Source organism: Cryptotermes secundus, unplaced genomic scaffold (assembly GCF_002891405.2).
Source record: "Cryptotermes secundus unplaced genomic scaffold, Csec_1.0 scaffold22, whole genome shotgun sequence".
In the NCBI taxonomy this organism is placed as follows: domain Eukaryota; kingdom Metazoa; phylum Arthropoda; class Insecta; order Blattodea; family Kalotermitidae; genus Cryptotermes; species Cryptotermes secundus.
Window position 1 is genome coordinate 3,842,173 of NW_019742961.1, and position 22,697 is coordinate 3,864,869.

Genomic DNA, 22,697 nt, shown 5'->3' on the forward strand with positions numbered 1-22,697 from the left:
TCAATCGTTAAGCATCTTTCAGATCTCTCTGACGCGGATGCACCACCGATACATCTAATTTCCTGTGAGAAGGCTGATCGCAGTGGTCGTGGGGTCTAAGGCACAAAATGTCTTTGCTCGCTCAAACACTAGGCCCGTGGGTTTGAATCCCGCTCGAGACATGGATGCATGTTTACGCTTCTTCTGCGTCTGTGTTGTCCTGTGCAACTAGCGCCCTTTCGACGGGCTGACCCCCCGTCTAAGGAATCCTACTGACCGTGTGTAAGATTCATATTTTTCGGATTAATGCTGAAAGAGGAACAGGCAAGAGGGCCTAATCAGTCAAAGTAGGAGGAAGAGGAGTTGGAATCGGATTCTTACATTTTTTTTATTGCTAGTGGGGTGGGACTGAGTCCCTTGTACTGCGGCCACTTCTGGTCTATTGTACCAGCCTCAGATGATATGTGAGGGTGATTGTGGAGCAATTGGTAGAAAGAAGATTGGCAGGGGAAACCGAAGTACGCGTAGAAAACCTGCCCCAGCCGCCACTTTGTCCACCACAAAGCCCACTTGACCAGACCCGGGATCGAACCCGGGCCGCCTCGGTGGGAAGCCAGCGACTAACCGCTTGAGCTATGGCGTGGCCATTCTTACACTTAATGGACGGTCTGCGTTGTGTAATATCCTAGTGATTTAGTCCGACTGACTGTCTTCAGTTTGCAATATAAAATAAATCAATAAATCAGCACAACACCAAAGTTTCGACCTTTAGGTCCATTCCATTCCTCTATAAAAAAGACTCTTCTCTCCAGAGGAACTTCTGGTGGTCAACGGATCTTGTTCATTTAGGTGCACAGCCCATTAACTGTTTTGAGATGAGTCCAGGTTCCGTTCTTTCAACATGATAAATCCAATTAAGTATATTGCTCTGAACTATGCTATTTAAATTGAATATATTTAGTTTCTTTCTAATTCGATCCTTTAATGTGTTCCGTAGCATTCCTAAGAAATTCCGTGTCTATATTTCACATCCGCTTTTTGTTCATGTTCATGTTACAGGGCTGTATGTTAATGTTGGGATAGCCATATTTTTATCAAATTTAATGTTTTTCCTACACTGTCTTCTTATTCAATAGTCTCATCGTCCCACATATCTGGTTAAATTTACTCGGGTTCGTTTCTAAATCTTTATTCTCAGTAACTGAAGGACCACACCGCATGTAATCAAACTGATTTTCTTGTCCAACATGTTTATCGCCTATAATAATTTTATCTTACAGGCTGTTTTCCTTTAAAAGCCATTGCTATAGTATTCTCCGTTGATACAGTTAACGATTTTTCTTACTGATATTCCTCTGAGGAATTGGAATGCTGAAAAATATAGAATACAAATAAAGACAAATATTTATTAAGGTCCTATTGAATGAAACGTCACAGCTGAATGGCCAATTCTCTACTTCCGATGCGGCATGTACCGGTTCTGAACTTGCTGAAACACAGGATATCCTGTCTGAGGTTTTACGTTGTTTTCCTCTGTCCTCTAGGCAAATGCTTTCATTCACATCCTTTTCAATTCATGAACAAATCGCCATCGATGTTCAAATTCTGAGTTGAAGGTAAAGTTATCCCTGTAATAGGCTGTGAAGGCCCATAGGGTTGTGAGACGTCGAGGCTCTTATATTTCTTCTAGACAATCGGCTCACAGATGGCGTTGAGGTTGGCAGCCTTACGCGACGCCCGCTCTTTACACCCCGGAAGATTCCTGGCACTTATTTCTGTCAGAGGCTGAGTCGACCCCAGTGCCATAGTGCGGCTGGAAGGATTACGTGAATTATAGAATTCCACCTAATCGGGACGCGAACCCGCGACCTTCCAACTTGTAGCGTAGTGCCTCAACCAACTACGCTACCGCGTGCCCCCTGAGTTGAAGGAGCGTTGTTAAATAAATCAACACTCAAACATTTACGTATTGGATAAGAAATTACTCGTAACTGTTAAACACTGTAGGACAAATCTTGATTTGGATGTTTCATGACAAACGCTGTAAGAAAACCAGCTCACTGGTGAATTTATGAAGAATTCTGTAGAGAAAAGGGAGAGCAGAAAATAAAACATTTTTTTCGTGGGCTGTATCTAAACGCGATTTAATGTAGCATTCAAGACACCTGGGCAGGAAACATGAAACTGTGCACCTGTGTAACAACTGAGTCAGGGTCAAGCTTCTGGACTGCACGAAAAATTTGGAATTATAAACACTTCTATCTGTGAAAGACCAAACAATTTAGTGATCCGTAAAGACATGAAAATTGTGTATTCCGAAGGATCTTCATAAAATAACAGTATGCAGTAATCACTATCGGCAGAACCGTATTATTTAATGGTGCTTCCCAAATTTCCAGTCTTTCGTCAAAATCTTACACCATCGCATTTCGATTATTAGGAATTCCGCATGAAAGTCGAGTAAAAATAGTTGCTTTCCTACAAACACGCTGTAGCTCCATAAGCTATTCATACATTTAAGACTATAAGCTTCTCTACATCTCAAGACATATAAAAACAAGATGGGTAATGTTGATGAGGAACCAAGGGCAGCCTATAATAGACAGGGACGTGGGGAGGGGAAAAATAAATGAAGACAGAGAAAGACGACTTTAAAAAAGAGTTCAGATAAAATTATAGAAAGAGAAGAGAGCGCAAGAAATTCTTGGGTACCAGACGAAGAAAATATGAGGACGAAGAGTTGTGCTGAACCAGTAGGGGAAAGAGAGAGAGAGAGAGAACAAGCTACCGTGTTACGTGCGTGCGTGGTACAGTCTCATTCAGAGACATGAACACAAGATGTTACGGCTAATAGGACTATTATAAAAGAAAACAAGCTGCCGCGTTACGTGCGTGGTACAGTCTCGTCCAGAAACACAAACACAAGATGTTACTGCTAATATTACAAAAGAAACGTTATCATGTGCATGGTATCGTCCCATACAGAAACGTGAACGCAAGGCGTGTCAAGGCTAAGAACAAACTACCGTGGTACATGCGTGCGGAGTGCAGAAGCATATGAAGAGTGTGAATAGGGGAAATGGTGAGATAATGCCTGAGACTTAACAGTAAATATGGAAGGTAGAAGACTGATTAATATTCGTCACCGTGTCGGTGCGACCACTCTCAGCACTCTTATGGATGGGAAACTGACGGAAACTAGATAGATATTGTAGAAAATATGCATAGTACAATAATTATAGGAATGACATCATATATTTCATTTATTGAATTTAAATTCTGGAGCTGCAATTTCAAGTAGCCATCTGCAGTACTTACACACGGTTAAAGATGGTGGTGAATTACAAGATGAAGTTGTGTAAAAACAAAAAATAAAACTCCGTTGCCTGTAGTCTGCAAACGAACTATACCGACCGTGCGACCGCCGCTTGTCGGCGAAGTTGGTGACAACTTTTGCGGATAGAGGGTATCGCGTGGTCAGCGCAAAGGATCGCCACGGCCGTTAATCTCGGTTTTCTAGACCGGAGCCGCTATTTCCTTGAATCAGCTCCTCAATTATCCTAACAAGGCTGAGTAAACCCCGTTCTAGACCCACTAATTCTCAAAATCTGGTAGCGCGGACCTCTGGATCTGTAGCCAGGCACTCTGACCACTAGACCACAACAAGCTTGAGAAAATAAAATGTAATTTACAGGATGGGTGGAAATTATGAACGACTGAACAATGCAAATAAAGAGAGAGATTATACGTGAAACTTGTTTGCTGGAGACAGATATAAGATTGAAGAATGCAGTCTTCTGGGATTTGGCACCGTGTATTCCCAGAAGACTGCATTCTTCATAGTCACCGCCGTGAAAGCCTCAAATCTTACAGATATAAGATTATTTCTGGGCTGATTAGAAGAAACGCTTAGTTCAGCATTGTCGATTAGTTTTTACAATCTAACGTGATGGACTTTTAAAGTGAATAGCTTTTAACAAATTTTATAGAACATAGTGTTTCACGTGACGCTGTAAGAAACTATCAGACACTAAGTGAGAAGTGCAACAGGATGCTACAATATAATATTAGTTTACTTAATTTTTGGCCTACTTTCCTTATTTTTAAAAAACAAAAGGAGGCTTATGATATCACCCTGCTGTCTGTGTATCCGCCCGTGTCTGTCCATTTGTGTATCCCCCATAATTTTTTAGGCTTGCTATTTGTGGATACCCCCCTCCATAATTTTTGTTAGGAGGATCATGAGTCACCTTGTTGTCCGTGTCTGTATATTCGCCGTAAGTTTTCGTTTTCTATGCGGTACGTGTCGTATCGAAGGAAAGTACGCACTCTTTAGGTTTTTGCTTGGGTACAACGAGACGCTAGCGTGACTGTAATGCTCCAGAAGTACATAAAGGAATGATGAGCAGCAATCTCAGGATCGGTATGTGCCAAATGAAACAGTTTCAGTGTTCCTTAATATTTCGAAGCGAATGTCTCGAGAGTGGGTAGTGCAGTCGGTATAGCGAATGGCTACAGGCTGCAAGACTGAGGGGTCGGAGTTTTCCAGGCCGGCTCTGGAGTCCACCCAACCTCCTATCCAATGGGTACCGGGGGCTCTTTCCCCGGGGGTAAGGCGGCCAGGGCGTGAAACTGACCACTCATCTCCAACTAGTGCCGAGGTCAAGAAAATGTGGATCTATACAGCCACACCCCAATACGCCTTCATGGCGTAGTGCTTAAATTCGTTGAACACAGGGACAAGTTTACCTTTTTTTACCTTAGGGCTCGAGAGTGACGATGGAAAATGAAGCGTCTAAATTTGTTCATAATAAGCTTCGTACCAGCCTTACATCCTACCTGTATCGATATCACAGGTCGTGGATACCGACAGTAACGGAGAGGGGAGACAAGCCATGGAGGCTACTGGAGTTTCTTCCCAGCCAGATGTCCTACCAGGCTCTAGATCGGTATGTCGTTTCTGTAATTTATTGCAATGCGGTAGACAGCCATGGCTAGCTGGTCGATCCATAGAGTAAGAGGAAGAATCATGGCAGTCATGAAAACGTTCCGGGTACAAACTCGACTGCACGCAAAAGCCGCCTTCAATCTGACTGTACTGGTCTCATAACCAATGAACATAAACTGAATTCTGGATTTGATACATGACAGATGCTTATCACAACACTCCACTCAGAGCTGCAACAGAAATGTACAAGTTCCATGGACGACAGAACATCAAACGAAAAATCTGAGTACAAGGGATGTATGATGTACAAATTATTGGGGCCATGACTGTGAATTCACCTTCGAAATTACGTCATTCAAAAAGACATGTAGTGCGAGTGTGGCTTGAGGCGCGTCGATGTCGAGGGCCATATGCGGCCGGATAACATTCAGGATGGATCAACGGTTATAAAATTCAACATAAAATTGCTTAAGAAAAGAAGATCAGTCGGTATACCGACGGGTACAGGCCGGATTGCCCGGGTTAGATTCCCGGTAGGGCAAGATTTTTCTCTTCTCAGCGTCCAGACCGGATATGGACTCCCTCAGCCTCTTAAACAACGGGTACCTTGGGCTCTGTCTCCAAGTGTACGGCGGCCGAGGCGAGAAGCTAAACACTCACATCCATCTAGTGCAGAGATCCAGAATGGTGAACCTATACCTCTAATCCCGCATGTCTTCATGGCATAGTGTTTAGACAATTAAGCGCAGGGACAAGTTTACATTTTTGCCTTTACCTGTATAAGAATGTAAAGTGGTCTAACACTTGGTAAAAAGCTCAACAGAAACAAAAACTAAAACGGACTGTATATAAAGCAGCAAACGGACTGAATGACAACAAATGTGCAACGCCTCAAGCTGGAGCTAAAACTCCCCTAAAAATTACTTAAAACAGATTTGTAATTATCAGAACCTCAACAACGCCTGGAGTTTCTTATAAGATTGGCGAAGAACACGGAAAATGACAGAGCAGAATGGTATAAGGGTAACACTGTTTTATTCAGGAGGTACCGGGACGAATCTCGGCCTGATTATTGATATATTTAGTTGATTTTAGTCTATCTGAGCGAATATAGGGACAACATCCTGAAACAGACGACGAACGCCGTCGACCAAACCCTCACTTTCTCATCATTCATGACAATCTTCTCATCCCGACCGACGTTATGTAACTTGGGTAATTCAAACTAACTCCACAAAGCGAAGTCTTTCTTCACACGTTAATAAATAGTTGCTCAGCCAATCACGGAGCTGGAACGTTCTGTGCCGTATCTATGCGAGTCCTCCACTGGACCCTGTCCCCAGCCAAATGGGTCCAATCCACACAATCCCATCCTATTTTCTTAACATCTATTTCAATATTACCCTCCGATCTATGCCGGGGTCTTTCAAGTGGTCTATTTCCTTCAGGATTTCCTTCCAACATTTTCTGTATACATTTCTCTTCTTTATGTCATTCTACTTTGAAACTCATTTTAACATTACCTTCGCTCCTATGCGCATGTTCCTCAAATGGCCTGTCTCTTCTCAGGTTCTCTGACTAAAATGTCGTATGCATTGATTATCAGTAGCGTGCTACATGATCTGTCTATTCCACCCTCTTTGACTTGGTGACCCTATTAGTATTTGGAGATTATAATATGCTGCAACTGAAACAATGTCATTCAAAAATCAATCAACCAAACAAATTCAGGAGTGTGCTTCTCTCACTTTTAAGCTGATTGCTGCCAATCTACATCTTGGGCTACTGCCGGAATTACGAATGCATGAAACTTTACTTAAAACATTGCAGGCCGTGTAGCTTACCTGTGCCTAAACTAAACGATGTGAAACAACAGAATTCGAAAATATTTCTTCCAGTGTACCGTATTCTCTACCATCTTATTTCAGAATTTCATTCTCGTCTGCGTATTGCCTATGGAGTTACTGCTGAACTTATTCTAAAATAAGCATAACCCGTTATTTCGAAAACGAATATCTTAGTAAGATGTGCCTTTTCGTATATTTCCCGTCTATTTGACGCCTAAATTGGGAAGAAGAGAATTCCAAGCCGATGTTAAAATCTGCATATCACTGGAGGTTTGGAATTCGAAGAATAATCTCATACAAAAACACTTCTTCAAGGATCTTAATTTAACGAACGCCTTTGCTTGCAAGTAGCTAGCTATCTGCTACAGTAGGTCTGACGTCGTGAAAATTATGGCTCATCACGCAAAAAAAAAAAAGAGTGATTGGTAGGAAGAGCAACTGTTTATTAACGACGCTGCCAGTAGTTCGGATCATACAGCGTGAAATGACTGGATATCTGTGAATTGGAACGGATATATATGAGAACGACCGTGGCCTAATTTAAGGTACTGTAGCGGCATTTGCCTTGACTGAGAAAGACAATGAAACATCTCGATCAGGATATATCACGTCGAGGCCGAGATTCGAATCAGGCACCTCCAGAATACAAAGTCAGAGGCGCTACAGATTAAGTTAACCTGCCGGGTTAACAGGAATTATTGGTCTCCCGACGGGTATAGTGAGTCATTAAAATAACCTCAGTGATACATTCATTATGATTATTTTGATGTACCGTATTTACGCATGTATAGGCCGCGTGCGTGTATAGGCCGCAGCACAATTTTCAGACAGAAATTATAGAAAAAATAATTTTCTTCGAATATTATTTCAGGAGTATTACACCCTGTATTACTAATTATGAATATATATTTTTTTAAATGAAGTGTGATTTCGAATATAAGCCGCACCCCAGTTCTCCTCTTGAATTTTTGGCAAAAAATGTGCGGCCTTTACATGCGTAAATACGGTATATGAGCATGTTTTTTATTTGTTATTTTATCATTTATTTTATAACTCTCCAAATGTTCGGACCCTTATGAACTCACACCATATGGACGCTACGTAAAAATAATGGTATTAGTTTTCGTCGCTGAGATCTTTCTAGATACCCGTCGTGTCTACAGTCTAGCCTGATGTCCATGCAGTGTTCTAGTGCATGAAAATAAATCACCGCTGATTCACATCCATCCTCACAACAACAACATTCACAAGCCAAAACCGAAAATAGTAGCAGGTCTGACACATCTGGAGTGTAGCGCAGGTATCCGGAGCGAATCCATGCCAGACTCCTGCATATCCTGACCTCTGCTCGCGGTTCTCCCCAGTTATTCCAGGTGACTGGACCACAATAACTTCTCCCACAATTTACTGTACATAACCACCCCCAAGTCCCGTTCAATGCTACTTAACCCCAGTAACTTGTAAAGCACCATTAAATTAATTATGAAACCACAAGGGAATAACATAAAAATAAACCAAACAAAATAGTAACACACCAAGTTCTGTACGGTACAGCCGAACAAGAAGGGAACCTTCGCAAAATGTACGGACAACCAGTTCAAATTTTCGCCAAGCTCAGTGAGCAGCGGACGAACAATCCGACGTTTCGTCAAGTTCAATGTATACTGGGAGTTAAGGTTGTCAGTCTTACTCACCTGACACGACTGCCAAGCCAAAGAGTTCGCAGTCTAGCATTCCCTGGCTTCCGAGGTGGGCACATGTCTGGGCGTACAGTTCTCTGGCTCTGGACTTTGGCTGAAAAGAGAAAGAAAATTCCGTGCGATAATTCCCGATATAGTCAAAAATATTTTGATTATGTGAAAGAAACTGGAACATAAATGTATCGTCAGGCTGCATGGTACGAAGTTCCTGTACAACTGGAACAGTTCACTTCAATGACCTGCAGATCATAATGAGCACTGAGGAAACGGCTGAGCGTCCAAACTCAGTCCCAAGAAATAAAAATAGCTTATGTTTGTATAAAAATTAGAAATGTTACCTCAAATGCTACCACGTCATCCAGATCGGTCCTGGGGCCCACCCAGCCTCATAGCCAATGGGTATCGGGGATCTATCCTTGGGGGGGGGNGGGGTAAAGCGACCGGTGCGTGAAGCTGACCACTCATCTCCAACTAATGCTGAGGTCAAGAATACTTGGATCTATACATTCACTCTCCCACACGCCTTCATGGTGCAGTGCTTAATCAGTTAAGCACAGGGACAATTTCACCTTCACATTCATCTTTTACCTGAAATGTTTGTGCAGGTACTGATGTGAGGGAATCAGTGACATGACTGCACTCTCGCTATCGGGGAAGGGCACAGTAGTCGCGGAGAAACGTTCAACCCGTTCTACGCTAGCAAGAGTGCGCGCGTTTATCAGCGCTAATGACTCATTCCGCTATCAACAGTTACAGCAGCAGTCTGTGAGAAATGCTGTGTCCTATCCACGCTGCTGCCACGTTTCCTCGATCATTGAACGCCCTGTATAATGTATATGTTAAACGAAACACAATCACCCAAGGAACTAACTCCTCAAATACACTACTATATCAGTTTCTGTGTTCGATATAGGCCTATGTGCGTTTAAGGGAACACGCCTACGTACCCCCAAAACCTCGCCCGAGTTTCAGAAACCAAAATGTGAAAAGGAGTCAAAATAGTATTAGATAGTTTCAACCTAATTTAAATGGACACCCTAATCCACTTTCCCTCCACTGTTCAATCGGCTGCTAAGCGTTTTCTTTACTAAATGTTTAGTTTATATAATGTTTCCCGACAAAGTGATAAAGGTAAAGATAAAGCTGTTCCTGTGCTTAATTAATTTAGCACTGTGCCATGAAGACAGTGGGGAATGGAAGTATAGCTCCACCATTCTGGTCCTCGACACTAGATAGAGGTGAGCGGTAAGCTTCACGTCCTGGCAACTTTACCCCTGGGGAAGTCGCACCCGGTACCCATTGTATACGAGGCTGGGTGGGCCCTTCATCTCTAGCTTGCTTGTACTAAACGTGTCGATGTACTGAAAGAGGCTTTGGCAGAAACCAGTGCAATTAAACTATTCTGCATGTAAGAGAAACTCCATTTTAGTTCTGATTGAATATTTTGTTCGATTTTATCACCAGGTAGTTCTATGAGAATAAGGGTCTGAGGCTTAACAGTCGGGCCGGTCTGTCTGGCATACCGTTACACTAATGTGCTCTTTTAAGTGATGTCCTCAGTGCTATTTAAATACAGATTTCAAACAATGGCCTTCGTGAGGAGGTTCACAGTCTCCAGCAAGGAAGCCATCTATACGTATAAGGACCAAGCTCGTGTATGTCCACTTTACGTCAATTTTCTTGCTCTGCTATCCTCAGCATCAGGTAACTTCTGAATGATGTCATGGCAACCCATACGGACCTGATTCAGCATCTGTTCCCACAGAATGCAATAAGAACTTTTTTCAGTTAAAATCTTCGAGATTAACGGAATCAGGTTATATAAAGACCATAAGGATTCATTTAAGACGACAGCCACATCTTCAACGTGCACACATACGTTTCATCTGCAGTGAAGCAAATCCATTGCAGAATCTATAAATGACCTTTTTTAGCTTTTTATTAATTACCATATGATTTGAGAGGAGCCCGGATAGCTCGATCGGTATAGCGATGGACTCAGCGGTAGGGCAACAGACTTTACTCCACAGAATTCAGACCAGGACCTCTTTCCCCGCGGATAAGGCGGCAGTAGCGTGAAGCTGACCACTCATTAAATATACTGCCGAGGTCATGAATGCTGGATCTGTACCTCCACTCCACCATACGTCTGCATGGTAAGCACAGGTTCAATTTTACTCTTTACAGTATCATCTGAGTCAACTGTAGCCCGTTGTTTTCTATGCCTCCCTCTACACAGGCATATAAGAAAACATACGCGCATCCATGGTCGTGCGTTATTACTATATTACGAGAAAGAAGGTGATGAAGGTGAAAAGATAGGCAAGGATGAAGGTCATCAAACTGCGTGGTACGTTCCTTACACATCAGACACGGCATGAGTAGCTGCTGTCGATGTCCACACATCTGCAGCCTGCGTTCTTTCTCAGCTATGTATCTGTACTGCTCGCAATTATTACAGAGCACATTCACTAACATCAAACCCCTTATTTTCCTCTTTTTCTTCTGCTGTTCCACAAGAAGGAATCAGAGCTCGCACTGATTCAAAGAAGTGCAATGAGTATAAGAGAACGAAATGGACAGGCCATCTTGTCAGAAGAAACAGGATCGTAGAATTCAGGCATGCTTTAACAAACTACTGCAGTATATTAATACTTACCCCAATAAAGTGCCCACGAACACATTTAAAAACAATAATTCACTGATAAATACCGACTTTCACACAGCCATCCCTTGAAAATTAAGCGCTATAAAATAATTAGGAAAAGAAATAGACCTGTCTCGATTGCATTCCGATATTCTGTCAATCAGGCAGCACCATAGCTCAAGCGGTTAGTCGCTGGCTTCCCACCGCGGCGGCTCGGGTTCTATCCCGGGGTCTGATCAAGTTGGATTTGTGGTGGACAAAGTGGCGCTGGGGCAGGTTTTCACAGAGTACTTCGGTTTCTCCTGCCAATCTTCATTGCACCAAATTCTCCATCATCATAATCACCAGGGCAGGCTACAATAGGCCAATCAGTGGCCGCCGTGCCGAGTGGACCCAGTAGGACTCCACCCCCACACTAAGCGAATTAATTCTTTCAATCACTGAAGAGGAAGTTCAGGGAAGAACCAATTGCCTTCCTTCCTTCATACGACACAGGCCTCATACAAAACGGCGCGTCTAACAATTATTCTATTGTTGCGTGTGTATTCGTTTTTGCCGAGCCAATGCCTAGCAATGATAGGGTTATACAAATAAAGACTAGCAGACTAATCCGAGGGATTTAAGAAATATGCCGTTCAGATGGGTTCACGTGCCTAAATATGCATAACAAGTTTCATAAAGACTGGTTCAGACATTCAAAAGCTGATGGAGGGAGGAGGGGAATCACAGGCACACACAGCATGGCGATCTCATAAACTTTTTTTTTTTCAAAATAAGGAAAGTAAGCTAAAAATATGCCAACTTCAATATAGGACAAATTATATTACAGAACTGAACTTTTATTCTTAAACATTCTGTGCCTGTTCTAGAATGGGTAACTAATGCTGGGTTTCTCAAAGAAAGTGGATATTCGTATTACTTGCAGAACAAATATGATTTTTTTTATTGACTGCGTATTTACAATCTGCTCTCTTATTTGTGGAGCATTAAGTAAATGTCAAATAAGATGCGTAGCAAATATAGATCAGTAAAGATGCTCAAAACTAACTTGGAGAAATAAGTATCTGACTAATTTAAAGATCTATTTATTTCCTGTAGACAAACAACTGCAGAAATAAGATGAGCTGAGATTATAATATGTAGGCTGCAAACTCTCCAACACATGCATATGCGGCCTGCATGGAGAAATAAGCCCCGATTTCCAGTGAGCTAACATGGCTTCCGTTACGCGCAGAAAGACCGTACATCAATCGACTTCGATAGTGCATAAAAGGTAAAAGTTGTCCCTGTACTTAACTAATTAAGCACTACGCCATGAAGGTGTATGGGGAAATGGATGTATACATCCACATCATCTTGACCTCGGCACTAGCTGGAGGTGAGTGGTCAGCTTCACGCCCTTGCCTCTTTACACCCGGTACCCATTGGATAGGAGGCTGAATGCATATACAAATTAAATGTAAGAAATAAGTATTTAAAAAAGAACACAAATTAATTACTTACCATTCACATAAATCATTTTAGAATGATTATGCCAAAAGTAAAAACGACACGATCAGGTTTGGTTTGTGGGCCTAATAATTCAATTTAACTCGTGTTTATTTACATGCAAACTTAACAGCAGAGAGGCCAATTACAAAGTTAGCACGGATAGATAGAAATACACAAAAATTAAAAAAAAAAAAAAGATAGCCTGTAATAATAATAATAATATATTTCTTCTTTAGCCAGTACTAACAGGTCGATTAATAAAAATAAACTAGTTCATTATGCAACAAACGTCTAACATGTAAAAATCTACTAAAAATAAACAAATAAAAAAAAGTAACAGAAAAATATGAAACCGGGGGAGCAAGTAACCCGAACGTACCAATATTGTCAATAAACGGCAGTTGCTTCTTTGCAGCTTTTCAACGACGTTCTGTCTACCACAGAGTATACAGAGATCGAATAAAAACCAACTAACTCCATGGATCAGATTTCTTTTTGTTCCCTTACGACGCTGTGGGCATCTACACCATACGGCGTCGGATGGCAAGATGACTACTGAATGATGAACCGGGAAAGATTAGGGCGGAAACGACAGTGGCATAATTTTAGGCACTGGTCCGGTATTACAGTGAATAACTATGTAAAACCACAAAACGAACTTCAGGCAGAACAGCCGGTGTCCCTGGATTCGACTACCTCTTGTTTCTTGGAAAACTGACAGCCACTAAGCTGTCAAGAAAGTTCCGGTATTTTGAATAACCAATATATCATTATCTCGGTCCGGTTTCTAAGAAAATGCCTCGAACAACTATCTTATCGTATGCCCCTACTTAAATTTACGAATAATTATTTTCATATACTTCTGCAATAAGTCTGTACAGCTATCACTTTCATACTCTGCAGAAGATCTACTTGACGACACTCTATTGCAGTATTTTCAAGTAGTCATCCGCGAAATATTTAAGGTCGTTTAAATATACACTCAAGTTTCATTATTATTGAGGAGCACTTAAACTTTACCATATGCTTGTTACTGGAAACTGTAAAAGCAAAACACGTTAAGGAACTGTTCTGCAGTTAATATTTTAAAAATTCAAAGGTAAGCCATCATCAGAAGGTTAAGAAACAGGGCCTACCGGGTGCTCCGAGTGTTCAGTAAAATTATGTGACAAAAGTTATACTTCACTCACAGCACAGAAACAATATTCAGCAGTATCCAATTATAAATAAATAATTTTCTTAGGGAGTAAAGCGCGGCCGGCGCGTAAGGCTGACAACCTCACCGCCATCCATGAGCCGATTGTCTAGATAATGTGGGACCCTCAACGTCTCACAACCCTATGAGCCTTCACGGCCTGTTACAGGGATAACATTACTTTTTTTATACAGTTATAAGCCGATATAAATATCTAGATACATCGTCTTGAAGATATCTGATTTGTCAGCAGATACTTCGTCGTATTCATCTGCGAAGCTTCCGAAGCAGTTGTCACGTCATTAAAGCATTCTAGTCCGTAAATTGTCTTTCTCACCATGCATCTGTAATATCGTGGGAACGGCATAGGATATTCAATAAATTATCAATTCGAAAGGCATTTGCTAAGAATACAGGGGGAAATGTTTCTCAGATAGTATTTCGTTCCGGTTAACTTTGGTTCCGGTTCTATTCCACGTTGACAGCCAATAAAAGGAATGAAAAGAATTAAGAGGTCGGGCACGTCCTTTACTTGTAATGCAAGAACGACTTGAGAGGAAACGTATGGCATTTTGCTACCGCATACTGGGATTCGCCATATTCACAGCAATGTCCTTCCCGTGCTACTGACATAAAGATCATTTCACGGCTCTGAGGGATTAACAGGGGCGCCCTAAGAAATTTAATGGGCCACTTATGACGCTGTATGCAAGATTCTCATAGAGAACACCTCCTTCACTAATAAACTTCCTTACATAATTATTCACTACAGCACGGGTGAGGAAACTTGAATTTCTGCGTCATATGCGGCTTTCTATGACTACCTATAGATGTACGGAATTAAATGCGGTAATTTACCAATTATGTATGGACCGCATCTGTGATCTAGAGGTCTGAGTTCCTGGCTATAGATCCGGAGGTCCCGGGTTCGATTACAGGTGCTACCAGATTTTATGGGAAGTAGTAGGTGTGGAACGGGGTCCACTCAGCCTCATGAAGATAACTGAGGAGCTATTTCAAGGATATAGCGGCTCCGGTCTAGAAACCCGAAATTAAACGCCGTGAGGATTCGCTGCGTTGACCACGCGACACCCTCTGTCCGCTAAATTTGGCACTAACTTCTCCGACAAGTGGCTGTTGCGCGGTCGCTATAGTTCGCTTGCGGGCTAAAACCACGGAGTTTCTTTTTCTATACTGAGTACGCTATTCCGGCTCCTCATCTATTGATAGTTTAATATTTAATTTCTTTTAATGTTAATAGCATATCTACATTTCTCTGCGAGTTTCTTAAGGTACTGTATGAATACTGGGCTGTATATAAGGCGCGTTGCCAGTCACGGTACGTTTTGTTGGTGTCTGCTGGAAGCAATGAAGCCAAGTTCGAAACACGCCAAAAAAAAAAAAAAACTGCCAAAGCTGTTTAACTCGTGCATAAATTCTCTATATAGAACCAATAATAATATGAACATAGTCTGTACCTAAATCAGGCGATTTGGAAATGATAAGTTGGTATCCCTTTCCTGTGTTCACGTTACACGGATTTCATTAACAGAAGTACGTACTGAGGTCTAGCCAGAACAGCTCAATCGGTACAGTGGCTGGGCCAGCGAGGAATCGTGGTCAGATTTGCAGATGGGGAAACAGATTTTTATCTTCTCTCCATCGTCCAGGCCGGTCTGGGGCCCACTCACCCGCTACCCAATATGCTGCCGGGATTAAGAGGCGAGGGCGTGAAGTGAACTTAGTTCCTTCCACTGTCGATATTGTAAGAATAGTGGAACTGTAAATAGACTCCACCATACGTCTTCGTGGTGCCGTGTGTAATCAAGCACAGGGGAAAATTTACTCCTTTTACCTGTACGTAATTAGGTGAAAACCCTTAAAACACATTCTCACTCTGAACAATTATTTGCCACTTGTTACTTGCTGAATGATTAAGCAACTTTCCATTTTGAATTTGGCATTCTTACAGCGGTTATTACGAGAAGTGGGACGTGACACCGTGTAAACTGGTAAAAGTTAACCGATGGCTCAGAGGAACTTACTTCTTCTATCTTCAAGGTCGAAGAATAAGTCGAGGGACAAAACAAACAAACAAGAAGCAAGGATCAAGGGTGCTGTTATTTTACAGTATGGAGCTGTCAATTTCCTGCTCAGTCCCCAAACTGGAAAAACACCCATTTTCGGCTGTCAGAAACTGCTTATTTAATATGCAACTGAACTAACACCACTGTCCACTTATAACATATCGGAACGGACAGCACAAAGAAACGCCGTTCCAACAGTTCTACTGTTGCGTCACGCAGCTATCGCAGGGACCGAGTAGAGAACACCGCTTCCCAGTTAGTCCATTGGTGGGTGTCAGGAATCCGTTGCCTAGTAACGGGCGTTGCTTACAGGGTCAATACTTAGCAGCGTGTCTATATGCTACATTATATTTCCACTTACCCGCCACAGCCGAAGGCCACACGTACGGATTATGACAGAAAGTTCAAGTGTCTAGCCCCACATGCATTTTGTACTACACATGATGACTGCACCATCCCGTAATGATATAAATATGGACATCTGCCGTGCTTCTTTCTGTTTGTATACCGTGTTAGCACATCACCGCCGTCATCACAGGACCCACGTTTCGAAACTTCGCAAATATTTTCAGGGGACCATCTTGGAACACGTGTCCCTCTTCAGAAACATGAAATCACAATTCCGGAACGCGGAAAAACCGTGACTCCGCAGCTGACAAAATATTCAGGTGAAGGTAATCGAGGAACGCGGATTTCTCAGATGCCTGCGCGGCATGGAAAGTGAGGACGCAGCGCCTACACGTTTGTACACAAAGAGGACAAACACAGTGATAACGCTGGTAACTCAAGGATTACGTTGTTGTCAGTGTGTAGAAGACGAAGTGTGGAAAACTGTACCGTTTGGCCAACACACAAGGAAAAAACATCTACTAACTGCCGGTATTCTTTATTATTTCACGTATCGTTAATAACGGCGGCACGCGGTAGCGTAGTTGGTTGCGGCACTATCCTACAAGCCGGAAGAAAGCGGGTTCGATTCCCCATCAGGTCACTGGATTTTTCAATTGATCGAATCCTTCCAGTCGCATTATGGCCCTGGGGTCGACTCAGCCTCTAAAAGAATTGAGTACCAGGAATCTTAGTGGGGGGGGGGCAAAGACTGGCCAGCGCGTAAGGCTGATAACCTCACTGCTATGAATTAATGAATGTATAAGGGGTGGGCCTTCTTGGCCCTTGCACCGCGACCACAGTGATCTGTTGTGCCTTCTCTTCTGATTATCCCCTCAACAAACATGCACTTCGAATGAAGCGTAGGATTTTGTACGTGCGGACGTCGAAATAGTCACTTGGTTCTATAAAATACTGATCCTAGTGGCGCAATCTTAAATAAGCTAAAGCCTCACATTCACACAGGATGTGTGTGGCTGTTTCGTTTTCTTCTTGACACCTCTCACAAGTGGGACTATTACTTAGTGCCAGTTTGAAGAGGTGTCATTTGAGGTGACAGTGTCCTGTAAGTAGTCCTACCACCCATCGTAGCTGGTTCCTGTTTAACTTCAACAGTTCCTTCGCTCTTTTAGTAGAGGGTCCTCGTATGAGTCCCTTTGCTTGTCTGAGTCCAGTTAAGGACCCCCAGTATTTGTGTTTCATGTTTGTCCAGTCCCTGATTGCCTGTCTGGCGACTCCTATAGAGATGCCACAGGCTGGTTCAGGTCCTATGAACGGATGTTCAGCTCCAGTCTTAGCCAATTGGTCTGCTGTTTCGTTTCCAGCAATACCTTCATGCCCCGGCACCCATATCAGTTGTACCCTGTTACGTTTGGCCAGTTCCATGAGAGTTTGGTGGCAATCCCAGACCAATTTTGAGTTGATCTGGTGTTTGTCAAGCGCTTTAAGTGCAGCTTGGCTGTCAGATAGAATGTGTGGGATGTCGTATGAAGAGACAACCACTAGTTGAACTGTCCTATAGGATTTATTGCAGCTGCACAGTATACACAGATGGATAACAACAATAGTGAACTGCTTGAACACTGAACTACAAGTTCCCTAGCAACCGCTGTTTACTCGCTTTTGCCTAGCAACCGTTGTTTACTTGTCGTTGCTAAGCAATGACGCTTGCGTTGTCACACTTGCTTGAATGTGGGCAGTTCCCACAAATGTATATGTTCCTATTTCTGAACCTCACTGCTATCTGTGGACAGACTGTCTAGAAACTGTTGGAGCCTCGACGTCTCACGGCCCTCTTGGCCTGTTATAGGGATAAATTTACGTTTTTTATCGTTAATAAGAAAGTATGTTTATCTGAAGAGTTTCTTATTAGGATCACCAAAAGAAAGGAAAGAAATACTTCACAGTTTGCACTTACTAATGTTTCTTAGTTATAATCGTGTTTCATATTTGATATCAAAAAGACAGATACGTCATCATAGTCTCTTCGTCAAAGTCTTCACTTTAAGGGTAAACTGAGGCCAAGTCGCAACCTACGGACGTACTGAGTAATGAACTACAAGATATCAGTCAGTAATCAATTACTGTCCCTTGTTTTAATACTGTCACGATTTGGGGATGGCGCGTGACTTACTCGCATAAGACAGGTTCTGGATTGGATGACTGAATTTATTTCACTTTATACATTCACACAGTTCGGGACTACAGGACATACAGCACTATCGCTGATATACGCACTTCACAGTTCACGGTTGCACATGCACTAGGTCCTCAGTCTTCACTAGCCGTATCCTGGTAACAGATTTATCACAGTCTCATTGTAACTTCAATCGCACACGACGTCTTCTTTGCACAGCCTAATTCATTTCTTGTCATTATTCTGCAGTTTCCAGTTCTGAACCCTCGACTCAGTTAAATTCCAAGCTCATATCTCGGTAGGCTGGCGTCCCGAACTCGACTCTATCCTCTTCTCAACTACTGTTTTCTCTATGCTGTTGAACACTTATTTACAACCATTTTGCAAGTACCACGCAGAAAACACAGCCTCTACTGCTAAGGAGGAGTGTTGACTGGTCCGTTGCCTAGCAATGAACGTCCTACTGAGCGCGTACGCTTTCACAGGAATGTGTTTATGGAGTCATTGCCTAGCATTGGGTCTATATGTCACAATACAATCTCAATGAACCTAACATACGAATGAGAAAACAACAATTTTGATGCAGTGCTCACTTCCAAATAAAACAAAAGATTAGCGCTATTTACGAGTCATTATTTTCACAAAATTAGATCCTACAGAGAAAAATAACTTTCAGATATAGGACTGTGAAAGGTCTTTCTCTATCGATGAAACACTTGACATAAAAACTAACAGAATATTTAAATAAACGAAAGTAGAAAATAAATAATTCAATAAATTGCGTATAATTTAAGGTTCTCACGGCAGTGGTTTTGAAGAGCTCCTTCTTCTGGTATATAACGCCGTATAGTCCGCTGAATGCTAACCGACGTTTCGGAGGAATAAGTCGCCTCCATCTTCAGGATTGAAGAGTAAGTCAAGCAAGAAGCCAGCATGAAACAGGTACCAGGCAGAGCTACTCGGCACATGTATATTCCTTGCTTAGTTAACTATTCAATCATGAAGATGGTGAAATACTCCTCCGAAACGTCAGTTAATATTCAACGGAATACACAGTGTTATCTCTGCAGACAGAACCCTTGAACTCAATTTGATAAATAAGATACACGTATAACAGTAATGAATTTTAGAGGGGGGGGTGGAGTCCAGCTGGGTCCACTCGGCACGGCGGCCACTGATTGGCCTATTGTACCTTTCCCGGGTGATTATGATGATGGAACATTTGTTGGAATGAAGATTGGCAGGGGAAACCGAAGTACTCGGAGAAAACCAGCCTCAGCGCCACATTGTCCACCACAAATCCCACTTGACCAGACCCCGGGATCGAACCCAGGCCGCCGCGGTGGGAACCCAGAGACTAACAGCTTGAGCTATGGCGCGGCCTCAGTAATGAATTTTGCTCAGTTCCCAATCAGGATACTGTCATGGTAATTCAAGGAGAAGGCCCTGATAAATTTTTAACATATTGGCGTATTATTAAAACTCACCGTAAATAGATTTTGAGAAATTTAAACATCGTCCTTCGCGATTCGTCAAGACTCTAACACAATTCAAATAGAACTAAGCTGTGTAAACAAAATTCACAGTCCACTAAAGTGATACTTCGCGTGGTTGCCTGCTTCGACGTTTTCTGCGCTACTCCATCCAGAAAAGGACAGAGAAAGAATCTCGTAATTTAAAATTTGAATTCACTTTAATGGACTATTCAAGTTGCGTCATAATCCTAGGTAGATCCTGTTCGAAGTACTGCTGACTCTTTTCTGGTGGAATTTAATACGGTAAAAATGAGCATCGAGATTAAGTAAAGAACTTCAACTCAAGTTAACGTTACGACACACCTGGCTAGCACGTAATACCCACGTCATCCAACATTTCCTGTAAATATAAGCATGTGAGAAGCAGAGAATTCACTGTTCTTGGCGAACTTATTACTCAAAAACGATTTTGATTCCGACATGAATTTAATGATCTTGCTTCAAAACGAACATTTGTATAGCACTGTGAATAACCTTTTCCTGTTCATCCACTGGTATTCGCTAACACAGCCCATGAAATTACGCGAGAACAACGAAAGGTACATGAGAAGAGTCGAGAAAGGTAGGAAGCAGAGAGAGGGAGCGGTAAGTGCAAGAGTTCTGTGCGTAATTATTCGCAGTGCAAACAAGACACTGCCATAACAATCGACGCAAGTGCAACAGAGCTCAAGCGCAAGAATGGAAAGAGCAGTATTTTTTTATTGCTAGTGGGGTGGGACTAAGTCCCTTGTACTGCGGCCACTTCTGGCCTATTGTACCATCCCCCAGATGATAGGTGAGGGTGATTGTGGAGCAATTGGTGGAATGAAGATTGCCATGGGAAACCGAAGTACTCGGAGAAAATCTGTCCCAGCGCCACTTTGCCCACCACAAATCCCACTTGACCAGATCCCGGGATCGAACCCGGGCCACCGCGATGGGAAGCCAGCGACTAACCGCTTGAGCTATGGTGCGGCCCCCTAAAGAGCAGTAAGGCTGCTACAACTTGGAATTTAGAACGCAACTTTCACTTCTTCAGAACATACAAGTACGAGGAAGGCACTAAGAGACATGCCATACATGCGTTCCCCTTAGTGTCTTCTCTATCTATGTGCATCCGCCATTAAGTGCTGCATCAAGAGTGCTAAAGTACTACTAACAGCTTTCGGTCGCAAGTTCAATCATCCTATTTGCAATCGTCACTATACTTCTGGAATTCAGCATGCAAGTATATAAGGTAAAAATAACGCCATCCCTGTAACAGGCCATGGAGGCTCACAGGGTTGTGAGACGTCGAAGCTCCCACATTTTCTAGACAACTGGCTCATAGATGACGGTGAGGTTGTAGGCCTTACGCGCAGGCCGCCCTTTACCCCACAGGAAAATTTCTGGTACTCATCTCTGTTAGAGGCTGAGTCGACCCCAGGGTCATATAGTGCTGCTGGAAGAATTAGGTCAACTGAAAAATCCAAGGACTTCATTGGAAATCGAACTCGCGTCCTTCCGACTTGTAGCATAGTGCCTCAACCAAATACGTTACCGCGTACCGCCAACACATAGGTATATATAATGAAAGTCAAAATAACTCTTGAAAATGATTTCCGAAGTTATGCAGTAACTATACTGCGGTTCTCGCTGGAAATAATTATCATCACCAGCTCACAGCGCGGGCACACACACACACACACAAGGCATCACGAAAAGGAATTCTAACGTCAGCAGAAGGTCACTTATTCGATTCGGCCCAAGCCGCAAAACCTGAACTTCTACGACATATGACGCATTCTAATAGAAGAATTTGCACGTTACTGACACGCATGCACATCGAGGGGACAACATACGCGTAATCGACATATGAAGCCTTTAAGGTGAATCTTCCGGTCGATTCAACGCGGTAGCTACATGCACCAGTTCCTTTTTAATGTTTAACTCGTAAATTACTAGACGAAAGGAGGCACGCGGTAGCGTAGTTGGTCGAGGGGCTATGCTACAAGCCGGAAGGTCGCGGGTTCAAGTCCCGATGAGGTCATTAGAATTTTTTCAGTTGACCTATTCCTTCCCGTCGCACTAGGCCCTGGGGTTTACTCAGCCTCTAACAGAAATGAGTACCAGGAATTAATTAAATAATTTTCCTGGGGAGTAAAGCACGGCCGGCGCGTAAGGCTGACAACCTTACCGCCATCTTTCAGCCGATTGTCTATATAGTGTGGGATCCTCAGCGTCTCACAACCCTATGGACCTTCACGGCCTGGTACAGGGATAGCTTTACTTACTTTATTACTAGACGAAAAACATTTCCGACAGCCGCTCGGAAGCCGGGATCCTGAGTTCGAATCCCACCCAGGGCATGGATGTTTGGTGTGTGTGTGACATATTTTCTGTTTGTGCACAGGTAGAGGCCTTCCGACGAGTTGTTCACCCGCCCAAGGAGTCCTACCGAATGTGTAAGATCTACTCGTAGTAAACCGAAGTAAACCAAATACGTAGGCCTACGGCGGAAGCTGAAAACATCGCTATGATTCTAGGGCTATTACTGACATCGATAGTATACTGAAACTCAATGTGTCCACAAAATGATAGTAGAATAGACAAGATCGACCAGCTCTAACCGCAATCTGCCTCACCTTCTCTCTTCTCTAATTGAAATTTAGGCTTAACCGTTCAATTCAGGTTTACGACAACTTATAATCAGTTTACACCAATATAACACTGCTCAAACTATTATGCGAATTATTTAGATGTCACCCAGCGTAAAGTAGAAGTCA

General features: G+C 42.7%; 1 protein-coding gene across 2 annotated transcripts in view; it reads right to left on the reverse strand.

Annotated features, from left to right (window-relative positions):
- LOC111873403 (protein expanded) overlaps positions 1-22,697 on the reverse strand; it is a 243,917-nt gene that overhangs the window by 79,365 nt on the left and 141,855 nt on the right. For both annotated transcript variants that reach the window (XM_033755073.1, XM_023868084.2), the window contains exon 3: positions 8,469-8,568. In XM_033755073.1, coding sequence (XP_033610964.1) covers positions 8,469-8,568 — 100 coding nt within the window. The remainder of the gene's footprint in view (positions 1-8,468; positions 8,569-22,697) is intronic.